The 18,430-nt window shown below is 45.8% G+C and overlaps 1 protein-coding gene across 1 annotated transcript in view; it reads left to right on the forward strand.

Moving 5' to 3' along the window:
• Positions 1 to 9,350, forward strand: part of DUSP4 (dual specificity phosphatase 4) — a 14,142-nt gene extending 4,792 nt beyond the window's left edge. The window contains exons 2-4 of the mRNA XM_019651007.1: positions 6,029 to 6,174; positions 7,632 to 7,851; positions 8,476 to 9,350. Of these exons, the coding sequence (XP_019506552.1) occupies positions 6,029 to 6,174; positions 7,632 to 7,851; positions 8,476 to 8,861 (752 nt within the window). The 3' untranslated portion in view covers positions 8,862 to 9,350. The remainder of the gene's footprint in view (positions 1 to 6,028; positions 6,175 to 7,631; positions 7,852 to 8,475) is intronic.
• The last annotated feature ends 9,080 nt before the right edge of the window (positions 9,351 to 18,430 follow it).

The raw sequence follows: 18,430 nt of genomic DNA on the forward strand, positions 1-18,430 counted from the left end.
GTCCTTGGGTTAGGGTTTTAGACCCCCTTGGTCATTAAGGAAAGACAAAAAGAACATTTTCTTACCCTAACAGAAGTCATTCTTTACCTCTTGTATTCCCAATGGCAAATTAGTCTGTTACGCAGAAGATTTCAGGTACAAAAACATTATCTTACTTTCCTCCTGTCTAAAATTCATGTCAGCTCATGACCATTGTCAGTTGTTTTTCAAGTTCTGATTGAAAAGCTGACCTGAACCTCTTTTGAGAATTGGATCAACTAGATATAGTCCAGCGTCTCCCTCCAGGTTGGAACTCATGTATCCAGCTGACCATACAGACTGACGGCACTCTTTATGTAGAAAACAGTCACTAAGGCCAATAATGAATGGTATGGGTGAAGGTGATGGCGCTCAGCTAGCAGCTCTGGTAACTCTGGTGGCTGTCACCTGTCTTGTCTCTCTCTAGCCCCATTTGTCCAGCCCACTCTAGTTTCCCAGGAGATGTGTGGCATCAAACAGCATAGCCCCCGGGGGATCCTGTGATTGCTCACCTCTTCCACCCAAAGGAACTGGCTTTCTTCTTTGTAAATATGACACAACGCCCATGACAGTCAAGGATTGTTAGAATTACAAAAAATGATAGGCCTTAAAGATAATTTCTAACTCCTACTGTAATGCGTTACAGAATTACAAGGAATGAAACAAACTCATTGCATCATTTGAACTGGATGCTTCCAGCCCACCCAAGTAACCAAAGAACAGGGTGGCTGTGTAAATCGGGAGTGAAAACCTGATGGTTATTAAGCCCATCACAGCTCCTTTGGGCTTGTCTTACAGGAGTGCTTACAGGAGAGGTGGGCTGCACAGAAACTCAGGGAGGGAGAAAGAGTAGCCTTTTAAAGGAACCAAGAAATTTCTTCAAAAAATATCAGAATATCTGAAACCAGATAGCCGGTTTCCTTACTGGGAGGCAGTTCCTGCCTGACAAAGAGGAAGTTTGACAGGAAGAAAAGTTCCCTCTGGAACGGAAGCCAGCTTGCTGAACATAGCGGACAGCACAGAAAGACTGGGAGGGACTGCAGACGTGTGGCATTAGGTGTCAGCCAGCTGGCCCAGGACGGACAGGTCTGTGTGTGGAGTCCCAAGGTGAGAAGCCTACTTAAATAAATTTTAAATACTGCTCCGCATTTACTAGGGTGCTCACTAAGTCAGCACCCACATCAAGGTAAGGTCTCAACTGACCTTCAGATGACCCCAGACTTTCTTGCTGGGCAGCATTTGCCTTGTGTTGATAAGAGCGAGGCCACAAGCCCTGACTGTGAATGGGTGATATGCTGAGTGTTATTGGAAAAAAACAGCAGCCACATTAAGATTGATGACTAATCACCACCTAAAGTCTTCCCCATCACAGACCCCATGAATAGTCCTATTACAGTGATAGAAGCGGCATTGCATCATCAGTCTGCCCTTTCTGAAGCACTTCCGCACACATACCTCCTAGCCCTACATGGGCGGGAGACTGGCAGCAGGGTGTATGGCTGGCGGGTCATCTTTTTCAGTCAATTCTGAAAAGTACTTTGCTGTGTGAGTGTAGGTGAGACACAGAAAAGAGTGTGGAGTTGAACTGGAGGTGTAGTTCTTCCTTCGGGTGAAAAATTTTATTCCGTTTTTTACACCCTAAACTTTCAAAATTTAAAGTGAAGATGAGACAATGAGAGCTTTGAGACTACGAAGCATACGCGTATTAAATAAGCACATGGGAAAAACAGGCCCAAATCAGAATATCTTTTACAGGATGACATTCGATAGGACGTAGGAAAAAAACAGGTGGGATTCATTGGCATCTGTTACGAAATTGTATTCAGAAGATAGAAATGCAGACCTTGGGCACCTGCTGTCAGTTTGCAGTTTGCAAATAAGTAGATTGTGGACATTTAGGATCATGGAATGTTGGGATTTAGAGGTGATAATAGTCTGAGATTCTTCCATGTTGAGGCTGGAAAAACGGGTTAGGAGAGGATGTGCTTGCTCAGGCTCCCACTGGCACCCACAGTCGGTGCCCTTGTTCTCCTGTACAGCTGCAGGAAGCACAGGATTGAGCCCAGCCCCATGGTATCTGGTTGGAGTAAGCGTTCCCTCTCCTGGGTTTTGGATAAAACTTGGTGATCTAAATCTAGCTCTTACCAAAAGGGCTGTGGCTCTGGCATGTGCGCAGATTTGGGGATACGAAAGGGAGGCACTGAGAAGTCTGGGAGCAGTCTTTTCATCTCCACCTACAGTAAGAATTCATTTAATTTCCATCATGACCCAGTACAGGATACAGACACACCTGAGACCGGAGTTGCATGAAATTGTACCCTCTTTAAATGCAATGCATTCTAATAATTTCTATTCTATTTCATGAAGTAAAAAATGCTGGCCACAGCTCCATAATGACAACCTGTAGTTAGAAAAGCACTGGAAAGAAGCAAGAGTTTGGTGAAATGTCAGCAGTGCCCTGTTCAGAGGTTTTTGCATGAAAATGCTATGTCTTCACATGATGAAACCAGCAGACTGTGCCCCCTAGAGAAGGGCCACGAGGAAGGCAGAGATGGGCAAGCAGCAGGGTGGGTTCCTGAGCCTTTGAGGCCAGTGGGCTGAATGCTGGCCGTGGCTGCCAGCTGGCCTGGGGGCTGCCCTGCACCTCGGTTTCCTCTACTGTGTAATTGGGGCTAGTCACAGCTTCCTCAAGGGCAGCTGGTTAGACACATACGGGAAGAGGCTGGCATATAGTGAGCATTTCCTCTTAAAGGGTGCCTGTCATTTTTATTAGCATGGATCCAATACCCAGACACAACTTCTTGCAGTGTGGTCTTGCGGGGCTTAGGGACTTGGGTGGTTCCTTGCTCGTACCCTTCCATGTGCGCCACCTGCCTTCATGCTCCCGGTTGATCAGGTCTGTTCTGCTCATTGGAGATCCTGGCCCAAGGGCAGCCATTGGTCTCCCAGGAGGCATTCCTTTTGTGATGCTCCTTGTAACTACCAGCCACAGATCCCCCAAAATGACACCTCAGGAGGAAAAACCCCCTTCATTGCTGCCACCGTCACAGATTCGACCCTTCCAGTGCTCTTGTCCCTCGGGCTGACCTGTTTCTTCATTTTAGCTGCTTTCTGATTGTTGTTTAAAGGTCCGCCCGCCAAAGGGAACTGACTTTTCAATAATCATTTTTCTGTTCTGTTCCAATGATGTCTTTTCCCAACCGTTGCTGTATCTCCGTCCTGTTCTTAGCAGCTTGGGGGAAGATGACAGATGGCCCCCTTGGGCCTGGTATGGTCTCTGGGTCACCTCCGTCCTGCTCACTGGGCCACCTGCCCCCCTGCCTGCCACAGCCCTGGGGTCAGTGGCTGGCGGGAGTTCTGCTGTGCCTCCTGGTTGATTGATGATGGAGCCCGGGAGGTAGCGGATGTCCCTGACTAGGAAGGGGTCGCAGAGCTCAGGAAGTGTGGTACCTGCCCTTCCGCTGTCTTAACTACCAGGTCTGAAGACTCCAACTGGAAAAAATCAGTAAAGCCCAGGAGGAAACGGGGGTCTGGAAAGCTGCCAGTAATGCAGGAGTACCCTCAGTAGGTGTCCCCAAAGGAAACCTTCACTATGTGTCTATCTGTGGCCAGGCGCTGAGCACTGGCTGTTCCAGTCAGTCCTGGAAGGACTCCAGGAGTGGATGTTTCATCACATTTTTACAGATGAGGAAGAAGCTCAGAGAGGTTCAGTGATGGCCCCAGGCGGCACAGTTGATGATTCAACCCAGACCTGTGGGTCTGACTGCAAAGGCTGGTGCCCTGGCTTGTACCTTTCTCAGCAATGGAAAGAACATTCTTTCAACCTCTCTGAGGCTCCTCCTCCTCCTGCTGTCCTCAGGGGTGATCTTCCTCTGTGACCTTGGAGCCTGGCTGCTATTCCTGTGACGTCGCCATTAACTTTTGGGTGTGTACCGCTCTTCTGCCCGTTTGGAGGGCACCATCCATACCTTACAGTTCTTTGGGGGGAAAAATGTGTTTTAATAGCTCATTATGCAATAAACACAGATTATTTTATTTTGAAAATGTCAAGTTTTATAGAAGGATACCAAGTAACACGCGATGGCTTTTCATATAGGTGTTCAACAACCGTCTGTTGGTTCATCCATTTCCCCTTCTACTTTGTCCAAAGTGGAGCATTGACAAAGTTTCCCATCCCAGAGGATTTCAGCTAAAGATGCTTGCTGGCTGTTCTCCCCACTCTATTTACTGAATTTGGGGCAGCAATGTGGGCAGCTTTAGAACGAAAGAGGGGACAGACAGATGGGGGTGATAATGGGAGGCAGGGGTGCTTCTGTGATGAGATGACCACTAAGGCCACCAGCACATCCGAAGCTGGCAGTGTGGGTCCCTCAGCAGGTTTTCCATCCAGGGAGGCTGGTCATTATGACTCAGCAGGAGCACAGGCCTGTGACCAGAGAGAGATCCATTTATATCCTGACGAGGGAGGGAGTGGAGAGGAACAGAGAAGCCTCCCCTCAGAGAGGAAGAAGTGTTTGCCCTGTTTCTGTAAGCCTGATGATGTGGCAAAGATTCATTTCCCTTCTCCTCCGAAGCAGTCTCCAGGGTTAGGATTCTAGGCAAGAAATTGACTAGCCATCACATGTCTGAAAGGTGACTTGTGAACGTTATAGGAAAGTGGCACCATATCGCTTAGTCATAAAGATTTAAAGGTGCTAGCTACATAGGTGACTCACTTGAACGGGTCTGTTATATAGGCCCAGCTGAATGCATGCATGCATGAATGAATGAATAATTTTTAAGTATGTGGGTTTTTAAAACATTTAGGTATAATTGACATGTACCATTATATTAGTTTGAGGTGTATAGCATAATGATTTGATATATGTATATATTGCAAAATGATCACAATAAGTCTAGTTAACATCTGTCCCCATACCTGGTTAAAAAAATATTCTTTTTTTTTTGCGACGAGAACTTTTAAGATCTCTCCTAGGAACTTTCAAGTGTTATGGTGTTGTGAACTATAGTTACTAGTTGTACATAACATCCCCAGGACTTATAACTGGAGGTTTTGACCCCTTCACCTACTGAATTGACTTAACGATCCATCTTTGGTCCTATAGAAGCTGCAAAGTAAAAATACAAGCAGGGCCAAACACTCAGATTACCCTCAGAGCAATATCCCCGAGATCACGAGAAAATCAGAGACACAGGCTGAGCATTTCTCTTCTCTGAGTGTTCCTCTGCCTAGCCGGCGCCTTTCTGCTTGGCACTCACACTATTCCAGATAAGTTTACCTCTTTTTCCTTAAAAGGCCTCTCTTCCCCAGAAGATGATCCCAAAGATAACCACTCCAGGGCTTAGCAACTCTCAGGTCAGGAAATCCTCCCTTGCCCCAAACCTGTATGGAGCAAGAGGGATTTATTTAGATTTAAGCCCATTTCCTCTCATTTTGGCCCCTTGTTGATGCAACAGCTGTTCACGAGGCTGTGCAATTGGCATCTGTTCCGATGCTGAGATCCAGAGGGGCTGGTGCCAGGGTAATTTTTGTCTTCTCCCCCACACTGGAGAACCTCTCCAAAGGAACCGCTAGTTGGGATGACAGACATCTTTGCAGGTCCTAGGGCCCAGCTAGCTGCAGGCTGCTTAGTGCTCATGGAGACCCACGGTGGCCATTCCTTCTTTTACGCCTTGTCATCGCCCTAAGGAGCGCCTCTGGAAATAGTCCCTTCTGCATACCCCCATGCGAGTCTTCCTCTGTTTATCTGCGTCCCAAACCAAAGTCTTGTGCATAAAGCTTTCCTTCCAGGCTTCAGGACATAGTCCTGGCCCAATTTGGACTCTGCATCTGTGAAAAAGGCTCCGTAGCCTTATGTCTGGGCCCACAGCGCCACCCAGTGGCCAATGTACATTCAGCCAGCCCTGGTTTCCCAGCAGCCGCTCCTCAGGTTAGGGTAGGATTCAAGTGTTTTCTGGTTTCCTGCTGGCTTAGTGACCCCGTCAACCTGAACTTCTTTCTCCTTTACAGGTGGCTATGAGAGGTTTTCCTCCGAGTACCCAGAATTCTGTTCCAAAACCAAGGCCCTGGCAGCCATCCCGCCCGCTGTGCCCCCGAGCACGGTGGAGTCTTTGGACATGGGCTGCAGCTCCTGTGGAACTCCACTGCACGACCAGGTGTGTGGAGGGGCTTTATGCAGAGGCTTTGGACGCAGTGCCTCAATTTGGGGAGAATTTGGTGAACCCTGATACTGGGCTGGAATGTAAGGTAGGCTAGGAATAAATTGTTTCTTCCTCGGAGCCCTTCTCCTTCCCTCACTTATTACACGCACTTAGACATCACTTCCTGATTAGCCTCTAGAGTCATGGGCAGACAAAGGAGGGGACCTGCTGAAGCTAGAAGTGTGTGACCTTCCCTGAAGGAGTGGCCTGTGGACCCCAACCCCTGGCCCCAGAACAGTCAGGCTGTCCCCATTACGAGCCAACTGTAAATGCCAAATGGACATAAATGGTCAGCCAACCCTCTCCTAAGAAAACCCGTTTAAGCCACTGCATTTCTTTTTTTTTTTTTTTTTTTAAAAAAAAATTTTTTTTTTAATTGGGGAATTGGGGGGATGGGAACAGTGCTGGGGAATTGGGGGAAGGGGGACAGACAAGTTGCTGTCACTTTGTTCTTCAGTCTAGTTGTGGAGGACGTTGCGTCACTGGCCCAAGTTGGCACCATCATTGCGCTCTTTCCGGGTGAGGCTCATCAGTCGCCGGCTTCTGGATGGCCGCTCACTGCGGCTGCTGGCCGCTCACGCTGGCTGCTGGCTACATACGGTAGCCCATGGCAACCCACTGCCACGGGCTGCAGCCTACGCCGTCGTTGGCGACTCCCGGCAGCCCAGCTCCAGGTTGAGCTGTTTGTTCAGCATCTTAGCTGTGGAGGGCAGTGTCACTGGCCCTCATAATGTGGGATCTGAACCGGGGTCCTCTGGCATCCCAAGCCAGTTCTTAACCATCGCTCCACTTGGCCGGCCCGCCACTGCATTTCTTACAAGCTCACCCCTTCTAGCCTTTTCATTTGGGTGGAGGGAGTTGAATTTATGGGCTCTGGCAACTCTGTTCCCCAAATCCCAGATCAGACTAGTTGATCTGACTCAGAAAATTGTCATTAAGCTAAGCTTACCTAATTTTGCCAAGATCCCTCCTGTCTGTGAGGCCGACATGGCATCTGTTTTTGATGCACCAAGTGAAGATTCATCCCACCAAGTTAAGTCCCTGAACCACATGACAAACGGCTTAGTGATTAGCAGGTGTAAACTCTTAATGTTACAGACAAGCGGTGCAGCAAACAGCATATGTCTGCCGTTCCATGTATCACAGGGGAGGTGGGTTGCTTGAACAAGGCTTTACCTGTCCTGGCTTCTCTGTCCACGGCAGAGTGGAGTGTAAAGGCTAGAGTCCCACTGAGCCCATCGTTCCCTCCAGGAACCCCAGCAGGATAAGAGGAAACCAGGAAGGACTGTGTCCATAGGCATTTCCCCCAGGGCCTGTGAAAAGCCCACCTCTCCTGTCCTAAGCTCCCCCACCCTGTGGCTGCTTGCCTCACACTCATGATGTTGGTGGTTTGTTTTCCTTCTCTGGTGTAGGGGGGCCCTGTGGAGATCCTCCCCTTCCTCTACCTCGGCAGTGCCTATCATGCTGCCCGGAGAGACATGCTGGACGCCCTGGGGATCACAGCTCTGTTGAACGTCTCCTCCGACTGCCCAAACCACTTTGAAGGACACTATCAGTACAAGTGCATCCCGGTGGAAGACAACCACAAAGCTGACATCAGCTCCTGGTTCATGGAAGCCATCGAGTACATCGGTAGGCTGGCCCTGGCTGGGCCCTGGGTCCCAGGCTGGGCGGGAGGGTGAGCGGGATTACTTGTAACTCGTGTGTTGAAGGAGGGACTTAGGAGGCCCGCACCCAGGATGTACCCATTTCCCCCCTTCTTCGGTAGGAAGCTTGCCTGTTGGATGGTGTGTTGGGTGGGAGCAGGAAGACTCCAGGGCTATTGGCCGGTAGAGCCAATAACCTTTTCCTTGTATGTCTCCAGATGTCTAGATAAGACTTAGGGGATGGGGAGAAAGACAAGGACAGGGAGAACTGGGTCATTGTTTTTGTTTCTGCAAATAGAAATCCTTGAGTGTATGTTGGGATTTAACTGGCTTTTAGCATGGGGTTTTCACCAAGTGTGGTGCATTGCATGGGTTTCGCTAAGTCTCAAAACACCCGTTCTTGGGTGGAATTCTACAGTCCCTCCCACATGGGTTTCTTTCCCCCTGCCCAGTTCATTATTCCTTCACCGAGAATGTCCTGTCCCCCCCCCAGTACCTCTCCAGTCCCCCCGCGCCCCCACGTCTGGCTTAGACCACCTGCCCTGGTGGTTGGGGGCAGGATCGGGACTGCAGGAGGAGGGCTCTCATGCTGTCGCCCTCTCTGCCCCAGATGCGGTGAAGGAGTGCCGCGGGCGCGTGCTGGTGCACTGCCAGGCGGGCATCTCGCGCTCGGCCACCATCTGCCTGGCCTACCTGATGATGAAGAAGCGGGTGAGGCTGGAGGAGGCCTTCGAGTTCGTCAAGCAGCGGCGGAGCATCATCTCGCCCAACTTCAGCTTCATGGGGCAGCTGCTGCAGTTCGAGTCGCAGGTGCTGGCCACGTCCTGCGCAGTGGAGGCCGCCAGCCCATCCGGGCCCCTGCGGGAGCGGGGCAAGGCCACCCCCACGCCCACGTCGCAGTTCGTCTTCAGCTTCCCGGTCTCGGTGGGCGTTCACGCGGCCCCCAGCAACCTGCCCTACCTGCACAGCCCCATCACCACCTCCCCCACCTGTTAGGGCTGCTTGGAGAACCCTCAAACCAGGGGCCTTCAGCAAGGGGTGGGGGGGGCCGCGAGGGGGGGCAGCGAGTCAGACTGACCAGTTGGGGGCGGGCGACCAAGCTCCTTCCCATCCATTTCTCCTTGGCCGACCACCGGGCCACAGAATGGCAATAAGGACTTTAAATACATATTAAAAGCAAACAAACAACCCCCCTCCAACTTAGAGCAATAACGGCTGCCTCCGCAGGCAGGGAAGACCTTGGTTTGGTTTGTGTGTCAGTTTTACTTTTCAGATAGGAATTTCTTACCTCATTTTTTTAAGCAGTAAGGCTTGAAGTTGTGAAACCCACAGGTCCTGGCAAAATGTGCCCACCCAGTTTTATTAGGGGGGGAGGGGGGTTAGGGAAAGGGACAAGAAGAAAACAAGTTTGCCAGAAGTGCCTGGTTCTGTGTGCTTGGCCCTGTTTTGTTGTTGTTGCTGTAAGTTACAGGATTTTTTTTTTTTTTTTAAAGAAATCTGTTAGGACATGGTTTTCCGTTCTAAGCCACCAACAAGTGAATAATTATGCGTAATAAAAGTATTTATTAAGAATTTTCTCAGAGTATGTAAGTGCAAGGAGTGTAGTGACAGTGACTTTAGAATATATTTATGTTGATGTTGAGTGGAGCACAATAGCATGCTGATGTCAAAGCTGTTAGGAAGCAAGGAAGCGGTACCTCGTAGGTTATGGCCGGGCTGGCTTCATCAACTTGTACTTGTTGCCCCAGAGAAGCAGGCAGGGTGGGGCGGGAGGAGGAAGACAGGCAGGGACTCCTTTTTACTCTCAAAGCTGGTTCCTGGCTACATGAACCCCTGAAGCTATTTTAAACCACAACCATACCACCTTCTCCCCCTGATGATCAGTAACTCAGTTTGGTGTGGTGGGGGCATTTTTCGCATAGGCCTGCCTGAAGACTTATATATCATCTGTGATAAATGCCATATCATTTTAGGTGCTCCTCAAAAATTGGGTGCAACTTAGATTTCTCCTACAGGGAACCATTTGGCAAGGCCAGTGCGGGGAAACCAGCTAACTAGAGACAGACCTGAAATGAATCCTTTTGTAAGTGGAAGCACCATCTTTTCTCTTTTGCATAAATTGGCGTTTTTAATTTCGGGGGGTTTACTTGGAATGAAGTACACCGACAAATTCTAGTGTTCTTCAAATTCTTGGCTTAGGTGAATATTTTTGAAGGCTCTGTTTTGAATAAAAAGAGGGGAGTGTACACCACATTTCAGGCCTCCTTGAAGTCTGGAATGGCGAGAGTGCTTGAGCGAGGGGTCAGGGTAGACTCTTTGCCTGGGAGCGGGAGCTGGCTGCTGGGCTTCTGCGACAGGCATCATGGGTACTCGGGTGCCATTTTGAAATCCTTTCTCGGGATAATGCCATTTTAAGGGGTCTTTCCAAATGGAGGAATGGCTTTTGGAGGAAGAAGGATGTTTTCTGTGGGTTGGGCTTGGGGGGAGGGTGAAGGGAACAAACTCCGTGTTATTTCATTTGTAATAGTGTGGAACAGTGTTGTTATGGAGTGCCAGATTAGAGGTAATTGCAAATTTGTCTAGAAATGAGAGCATTTTTTTGTTTTGTTTGTTTTAGCCCTTTGAGAGTCTTAAGTCTAAATGAACAGTCATGCTCAGCCATAAATAACTTGCAGCCTCAATGTAAGAATAGTGTTGGAAAGCTCTTTCTCATCCTGGCAATCCAGGCAGGACCTGGTGCATTACATTTCCTTCCAGAAACACGAACCTATGTCGGCACCATTCATTCGTCCTGGCTTTGTCAAGCCCTGTCTTTGGGTGATGCCATAGTTCTCACTTCCTGTTTTTAGGAAAGCCTAACGCTCCCTTCTCCCCCAGGAGCTGCTTGGCTGAATAGTTAGGAGTGAGGCATGGAGGGACTGCAGTTCCTGGACACTGGAACTCTATTTAGAGACAGCACAGTTGGGCATTGCCACCTTTTCCTTGATCCTTGGAAAGTTGCTTCATGCTTTGTAATGAATGAGGTCAGGCGGGTTCTGCAGCTGAGAAAGCTATGGGTTTTAAGAGCAGATAGGCCTGAGAAGAGGGGCTGCTTGAGGGGAAGGGAGAGTAGCTTGGAACAGTCACTTATTCTAGAACGAGTGAATGTACATTGCCAAAACCTTTGTATCCTGCTTTCCCAGAATGAATTCCAACCACACGGACAGTTGGAGCTCAGGACCAGCCCCAGGCATGTCTTCCTGGCTTTCTAATTCAAGTCTTTTAGCACAATGTCAAACTGCTATTTTATAAAGCCATTTCCTTTGTACTTGATAACAGCGTTGAGTCCCAAAATGTTTAGAAATAAAACAGGAAATTGGCTTGATTGGAAAAGGGGGTTTTTGGTGGTGGTTTGCCCATCAGAAGCCTCTTCAATGACTTGGAAAAGCTCTAAGGAAGACGTCAATTACAGGGTCAAATGGCCAGTGGGTTTCAATAGACATGCCTCCCATGAAGTGATTTCTGGTGATACGAAATTTCTTGAATGGCCAGAAAGTATTGCCACTTGCACTGATTCTCAACTGTGCTGTTGGCTACAAAAGGCAGTAGACTCATTGTATCTTCCATAGAGACCAGGGAATGCTGTTGGTTCCCTTTGGGAGGGAATCTTGTGTGACCCAAGCGTATTTGTGGAGCACTGAGGGAAATGGCCTTCACTTGCCCACTGAGCAGTATTAGGCTGACGTCACCGTGAGCAGGTGGCCTGGAGCTCCCAGCTTCAGTCATTCCCTCCTGAGGCCACTGCCCTCAGGTGCTCATTCCAGGTGGATTCCAGACAGTTTTCAACAAGGTTGGGAAGTCATGAGAAAAATTTTGAAATCCTTGGGAAGGTGGACAGAGGGAGGTAGGATGGTTGATTCAAATGCGAGGGGAAAGGGCTGTTAGATTGGAGGCTGTCCACCAAGCCCATAGTATTAAAGCGGTGGTTCACCTTGGTTGCCCATTAGCGTCAGTCGGGGAGCTTTGAAAATCCTGGTACCAGGCTGTCCGGGACCAATTAAACCAGGGTTTCTGGAGGAGGGACCCAGGCACCAGCATGTTTCAAAGCTCCCCAAGCCCTTTCCACGTGTAACCAAGTTTGGGAAGCTGCTTTCTGGATGGCAAGGTGCGATGGGAGGCTGCGTCTTACCCTTAGAGCTACTTTGTCTCACAGAAACCTCAGCCAGCGCGTATGTCACCGGCGCAGCATGGCCTTGCTGCCAGTCCCAGCTGGGCTGAGGGAGCTCAAGGAGCATGTGACCTGATTGGGGCACTGTTTCATGCTCCGAGCAAGTCAGCTGATCTGTGGAGCATTGTTAGGGAGCTGGATACAGTGTCTGCATGTTGTTTTTCCTTGAAAGTCTCCTTGTCTATGAAGAAGGATGGAGAGCGTCACCTCTTTGGAGATAGCCCTCCTCCCCCAAGAGCACAGGAGCAACCTGTCCCTCCTTAGAGCTGATGAGTCACACCAGGAAGAGGCTTCTTCAAGACAGAGCAATGCAATACATGTAACTTCTGTACATAGCCCCACCTTTCAGAGTGATGTCATTTCTACATTTGATATGCTTGTATTTCTGTAGGATGTATATAGTTTAGGGGATTTTTTTTGTTTGGTTTTGTTTTTTAGAAAAAGTCAACACATCTGTTTTTATTTATTGCTTGAAAAAGATCATTTGACGAAAAATAAATACATTTTCAACCACTTCTGGCTTAGTGTTTATCCTTTCCTTGAAAACTGCGCTGCTCTGATGACTTGGAAGGGGAGGGAAGATTTGGGTCATTTAATAATCTTGTGCACTTGGGAATATCTGCAAGTGGACACTGGCTCGTAAAGTCCGTGAGCCCATTTTTGCTCCCTGAACCCCACTCAAAGATGGGGACAGAAGGCTGATAGCACGACAAGAATTGAATGATAAGAGATGGAGTGTCCGCCACCTGAGAGTCGACTCTGTTCCCAGGATGCAGCGCTCAGGATGGCTCCTAAGCGGGAGTCGGTCTTCAGCAGTCTGGGCCCCAGTGATCAGGCTGTAAGGAGTGGAAGGATTCACCACTGCTGGGACGCCCTTCCCCATGGATAACATTGTTCCCAAGCTGATTGCATCACCACTTTGGTGGTGCTTGGACAACTCTTAAATTTAGTAAATTCACTAAAAAGATCACTGAATTGTACCCTTACAATGGGTCCATTTTATGGTCTGTAAATTATACTCCAATAAAGCTGTTTGATGATGAATATATGAAAATATGCTGACGGCCAACAAATTCAAATAACACAAATAACGAGTAAAAAGTGAAAGTTCCTCCTCCATACCCCCTCTCTACATCTCCCATCTTTCAATATCAGTAACCCAAATGAGAAATTTGGTGTAATTACTTTGAGACTTTTATTTATGCGTTTTGTAAATCTTTGTGTTTGTCTGGATAATATTTGAGACATTAGCCAGGATCTTTTCCCTTGGTGTTCCCTGTTCCTTCTGCCCTCCCCTCCATTTGATCAGCTATTTACTGCTCCAAGTGAGGCACTGGAGCACACAGAAAATAATTGCATCCTTGTCTCCTGAGTTGCAGAGGCACAAAGCAATGGAATTGGGAAAAGGTGTGTTTGCTCAGTCATTGCCTGCTGCCCTAGGCAATGGGGCACACACATGACTCTGTCGCCTGATTTTTCATTTCACAGTACACGCTGGAGATGCCCCTGATCTGGACACACAGTTCTGTTTCACCCTATTTAATAGTTGCATAATATTCAATATGGACAAATTATTTAAATAGCATGTAATTTCACTAAAGAGTGGTATAGGGGAGGGAGTGTTTCTAACTTCCAAGTGGCTAGACTTTTTTTTTAGTATGTGACTTTACAGTTTCATTGCAGTGTGGTCAAAGAAATGTGGCATGTCTGATGTTTACTTTTGCAGTTGGAGGATTTATTGTGGTTGAGTTCAAGTCAATTATTGTAAATGTTTCAAGGACATTTGAAAAGAATGTACATTCTCTGTTTTGGGGGACAAAGTTTTATGTATTTGTTAATATCAAGTTAGTTAAATGACATTCAGTACCCTTTTTATTTTTGTCTTTATCAGTTTCCTAGAGGAACATATTAAAAATAGGAGGAGGATTTGACAAAGTAGTGGAAGATTTTAAGTTTTTGTTTTATGTTTGAACTTCGCATCACATGTACAAAGAGTGGGGACTGTTATGGCTGCTTGTGGCTCGTAGGTGATGTTTCTCTTTGTTCCATGTAATGTTCCATTCTACTTTGTCTGGAATCAATAATACCATTTCGACATTCCTTTAGTTACCACTTGCCTGGTGTTTTCTTATGTCTCCTCCTCTTCATGTTAACAGTTGGAGATTTATCTTTCAATCATAGAGAAAACTTGACTATTAGTTAAGGAATAGAAATATGACTACAGTATAGGTTGAATTCTGTAATTAGGCCAAAAGTTGATTCTGGATGTAACAATGTAACTGTTTATAACAATGTAACTGCATTTAGTATATAATCTATTTCTTTGAGTAGATAACAGCAAGAGGCAGCCAAGAGACATTTCCCTCAGTCCTTTTCATTTCTACCTTCCAAATGAAAAGATTCTCTTCCCACATCCTGAGTAAATGGGCAAAAATCACAAAGGCGCTAGCAGAATTGCACATTTATAGTTCTGTCGTCATCATCACAACTTTTTTCATTTTAAGATGACTGCTGTTCTTTAAGTTCCCAAACAGATTAAAGCAAATTCACCTGGAAATCACTCTTAAGTTTAGAGAGGCTTGAATTCCTGAGCCACATGATTTAAAAGTTATTCGTTTCAATTTTCCTTCCCACAGTAAAACAGCTTTATTGAAAAATCCAAACACATAAAAAATATTAGAAACCAAAAAAAAAGCTGAAATTATATAGCTCTGAAACAACTACCCTTAATAATCCATGACCATGTTTATATACATATATGTATGCGTGTATACATATATAAACATACATACACATGCTTTGATCTGTTTTATAGACAGAGTCATGATAGTTATATTTTCTTGTGGCTTATAGGTGATGTTTCTTTGTTCCATGTTTTAGATATAAAACTATATACATATAATACACAGTATTTTTCAAAAATGCTGGCTATATTGTTAAAGGGTACTATCTTGACTTCTTCCCTTCACAAGATCCTGCAAACAACCATTGTTAACAACCATGTGTCCTTCCATAGCTCTCCATGCCCAGTCATACAGTATAACATGTTATATGGTATTAAGTACATAGATCACATATCTATATGTATAACTACATATAGGGATTTTATTTGGTATTGTTTGCTCTATAAAAACAAGACCATACAATACATAATTTTCTACATCTTGCTTCCCTCAATCCAAGTCAATGATAAATGATATAATTCACTCCTAATATTTAAGACAATTTATTCACATAGATCAAAATTTTAAAAGTAAGTATATATAATAAAATGTCCCCTTCTCCTCAACTGTGTCGCCTTGATATCCAGTTTGCCATGTTTGCAAATGTTTCCAGATTTTTACGTATTTACCTGGAAGAGATATTCTATGCATTATAAATATATGAAGGTGTATGTATGTTTATGAATCCCCCCATCCCCCGCTTTTTTACCCACTTCCTAACATCTAGTTATAAAACTTCTAGGGTTTTGTCACTCTGATAGGTAACTTGTATTAACTTATTAACTTGTACTTCTTTTATTATGAGATTATTTTTCATATATTCAAAAATCATTTGTATTTTTTCTATTTACTGTGTGTGCATAACTTTTACCTTTTTTTATCTTATAGAATTTCAGGAACTCTCTTTATGAGAGATTAGTCCCTTGGTTATAGTAAGAATTGCAAACACATCCTCCAGTCTGTCATTTGTCTTTTGACTTTGCTTATATTTTTAAAACATGTTCGAGTCCCTGGCTTTCAATTCTATCCTGTCGTGAAGAATATTTAGACAGAGAACAAAGTTGCTCACCTGCAGGTGACTCCGCTGCTGTGAAGGGAACCTCGGTGCAGGGGACAAGGCCTCCTCCAGCTCACTGCTCTCTTCATAATTCTCCTGGGTGGCTCCAAGTCCAAAGTGGAGGAAACACAAAGAAGAATTGCTCTCCCTGTTTTTCCTAGTTTCAAATGAATTAAAAATACCAGGATACTTTATTATATGTTTGTGCTATTCACCTCCTTGAAGTCAAAGGCGTTAAGGTCAAAATTAGCTTTTTGCTAGTATTTCTTTGTGCATGTCTCTTCTCAGCTAAAAGAGGAAGTATCTGTGTATTTACGTTACTTGTCCATTTCTATCCATATCTTTTTAAAAAAGTCTTTATTTTTTTTATAGCAGTTTTTAGTTTCACAGCAAAATTGAACAGAAAGTATTCAGTTTTCAGAGATTTCTCATATACCCCCTCCCCCCCTCCCCACACATAGCATCCCCATTATCAACAGCCCCAGCAGACTGGTATGTTTGTTACGACTGATGAACCTACACTGACACATCATAATTACCCAAAGTCCATAGTTTACATTAGGGTTCATTCTTGGTGGTGTACATTCTATGGATTTTGGTAAATGTACAGTGACAGGTATTCACCATCACTGTATCATACAGAGTATCATCACTGCTCTAAAAGTCCTCTGTGCTCCCTCTCTTCACCACCCCCACTTTCCATCTAATCCCTCGCAGACACTGATCCTTTAACTGTCCCCATAGTTTTGCTTTTTCCAAAATGTCATACAGTTGGAAACATGGTATGTAGCCTTTTCAGGTTGGCTTCTTTCACTTAGTGACCTGCATTCAAGTTTCCTCCATGTCTTTTCATGGCTTGGTTTATTTTTTTTGATGCTGAATAATACTCCATTGTCTATATGCACCACAGGTTATTTATCCTTCACTTACTGAAGGGCATTTTGGTTCTTTCCAAGTTTTGGCAATTATGCATAAAGCTGCTATAAACATTTGTGTGGACATAGGTTTTCAACTCCTTTGGGTAAATACCAAGAAGTGTGCTTGCTGTATTGTATAGTAAAGATGAATAGACTTTACAAATCAGTCCCTGGCCTAGAAAAGTAATCATATTAACAATCATATTAACGGGGGCCGGCCAAGTGGCACATTTGTTAGGAGTTGGCTTGGGACACCAGCTCTGAGCAGCAGGGTCCTGGTTTGGTTCCCACATGAGGGCCAGTGACGCTGCACCCTCTACAGGTAAGATGGTGAACAACAGCTCAACCTGGAGCTGGGCTGCCGTGAGTTGCTGGCAACGGCGTAGGCTGCAGTGGGCTGCTGTAAAGCTACTGTGAGTGGCCGGCAGACAGCATAAGCGGCCAACAGCTGGTGTGAGCTGCCAAGAGCTGCTGTGAGCGGCTGTCCAGTGGCCGGCGACCAATCTGCCTCACCCGGGAAGAGCACAATGATAATACCAACATGGGCCAGTGAAGTGACATCCTCCCCAACTAGACTGAAGAAAAAGGACAGCAACTTGTCTGTTCCCCTCCCCAATTCCCCAATTTAAAAAAAAAAAAATCAAAAATCTAAGATTAAAAAAAAATATTAACAAAGTGAACATGTTACCTACATATTCTTACTTATGCAAAGGTGTTTTATTAGCACTATAGGACAGGTGGAATTGGGCAAAATGAAGACATACTTACCACCCCTTCCACTTCTGCTGTTTCTAAGTCCAGGTCTTCAGGGTAGATGCCAACCGAAAAACCTGGCAGCTCAGTCCCAACTTAATGGGACTAGATAACCTTTCATTATTCCCAGTATGGTGCCAGGTGCTCCTCCAGCTTGGAGGCCCACTTTACTGTCTTATGGCTATAAAATCACAAGGGAAAGTGAACTGTGCTGAATGATCACAAGTGCTATCAAATTGGTGTGCCCCCTCTAACCTGAGACACTGGCTCACGACCAAGGCACTCAGTGTAGACAATGTCATTCAACAACAGTTCTTCAAAATTTGCTGCCTAGGTAGCACCACTCCTTTATGTTGGTTTTCTAGCAAGTAATTTTTTGCAGAAATAAATCCAATCCAGCAAGTGCTTTGCAGCCCTCCCCCCGCTTCCCTTAGCCCCTGATCCACAGTGGTTTCAAGCTATACAAACAGGCCCTTGGAATCCTTCTGTATCAGTAACCAAACCAAGTTGCTGAAATGGCAAGTTATTTTACAGTCCACTTGCTTTTTGTGCACAGTTCAGATCATTTCTATTTTCTAACAGCAATAATCAAAGGGGAACACCTGAGTCCAGTGGCATTTAGAATCTCATCTTCTCATGAGATACTGATAGAAAACCACGTAGTAGTCACCTCACTGTTTTCATTCCTGCTTAAACACTCAAACTCCATATACAACCATTGTTTGGTATATATCGGTACCTATATGTCACCACGTTGAGTCTGTTTCTTCGTTTATAAAATGGGGATTAAAATACCTATTCTGCAGGGCTGTTGGGAAATGTACACAAAGTACCTGGTTCATCATATGTTCTTAATAACAGCTGTTATTTGCAGGGTTGTTAGAGCGCTTCCAAGTACTTAATTTTTA

Source organism: Hipposideros armiger, unplaced genomic scaffold (genome assembly GCF_001890085.2).
Source record: "Hipposideros armiger isolate ML-2016 unplaced genomic scaffold, ASM189008v1 scaffold_151, whole genome shotgun sequence".
Lineage (NCBI taxonomy): Eukaryota > Metazoa > Chordata > Mammalia > Chiroptera > Hipposideridae > Hipposideros > Hipposideros armiger.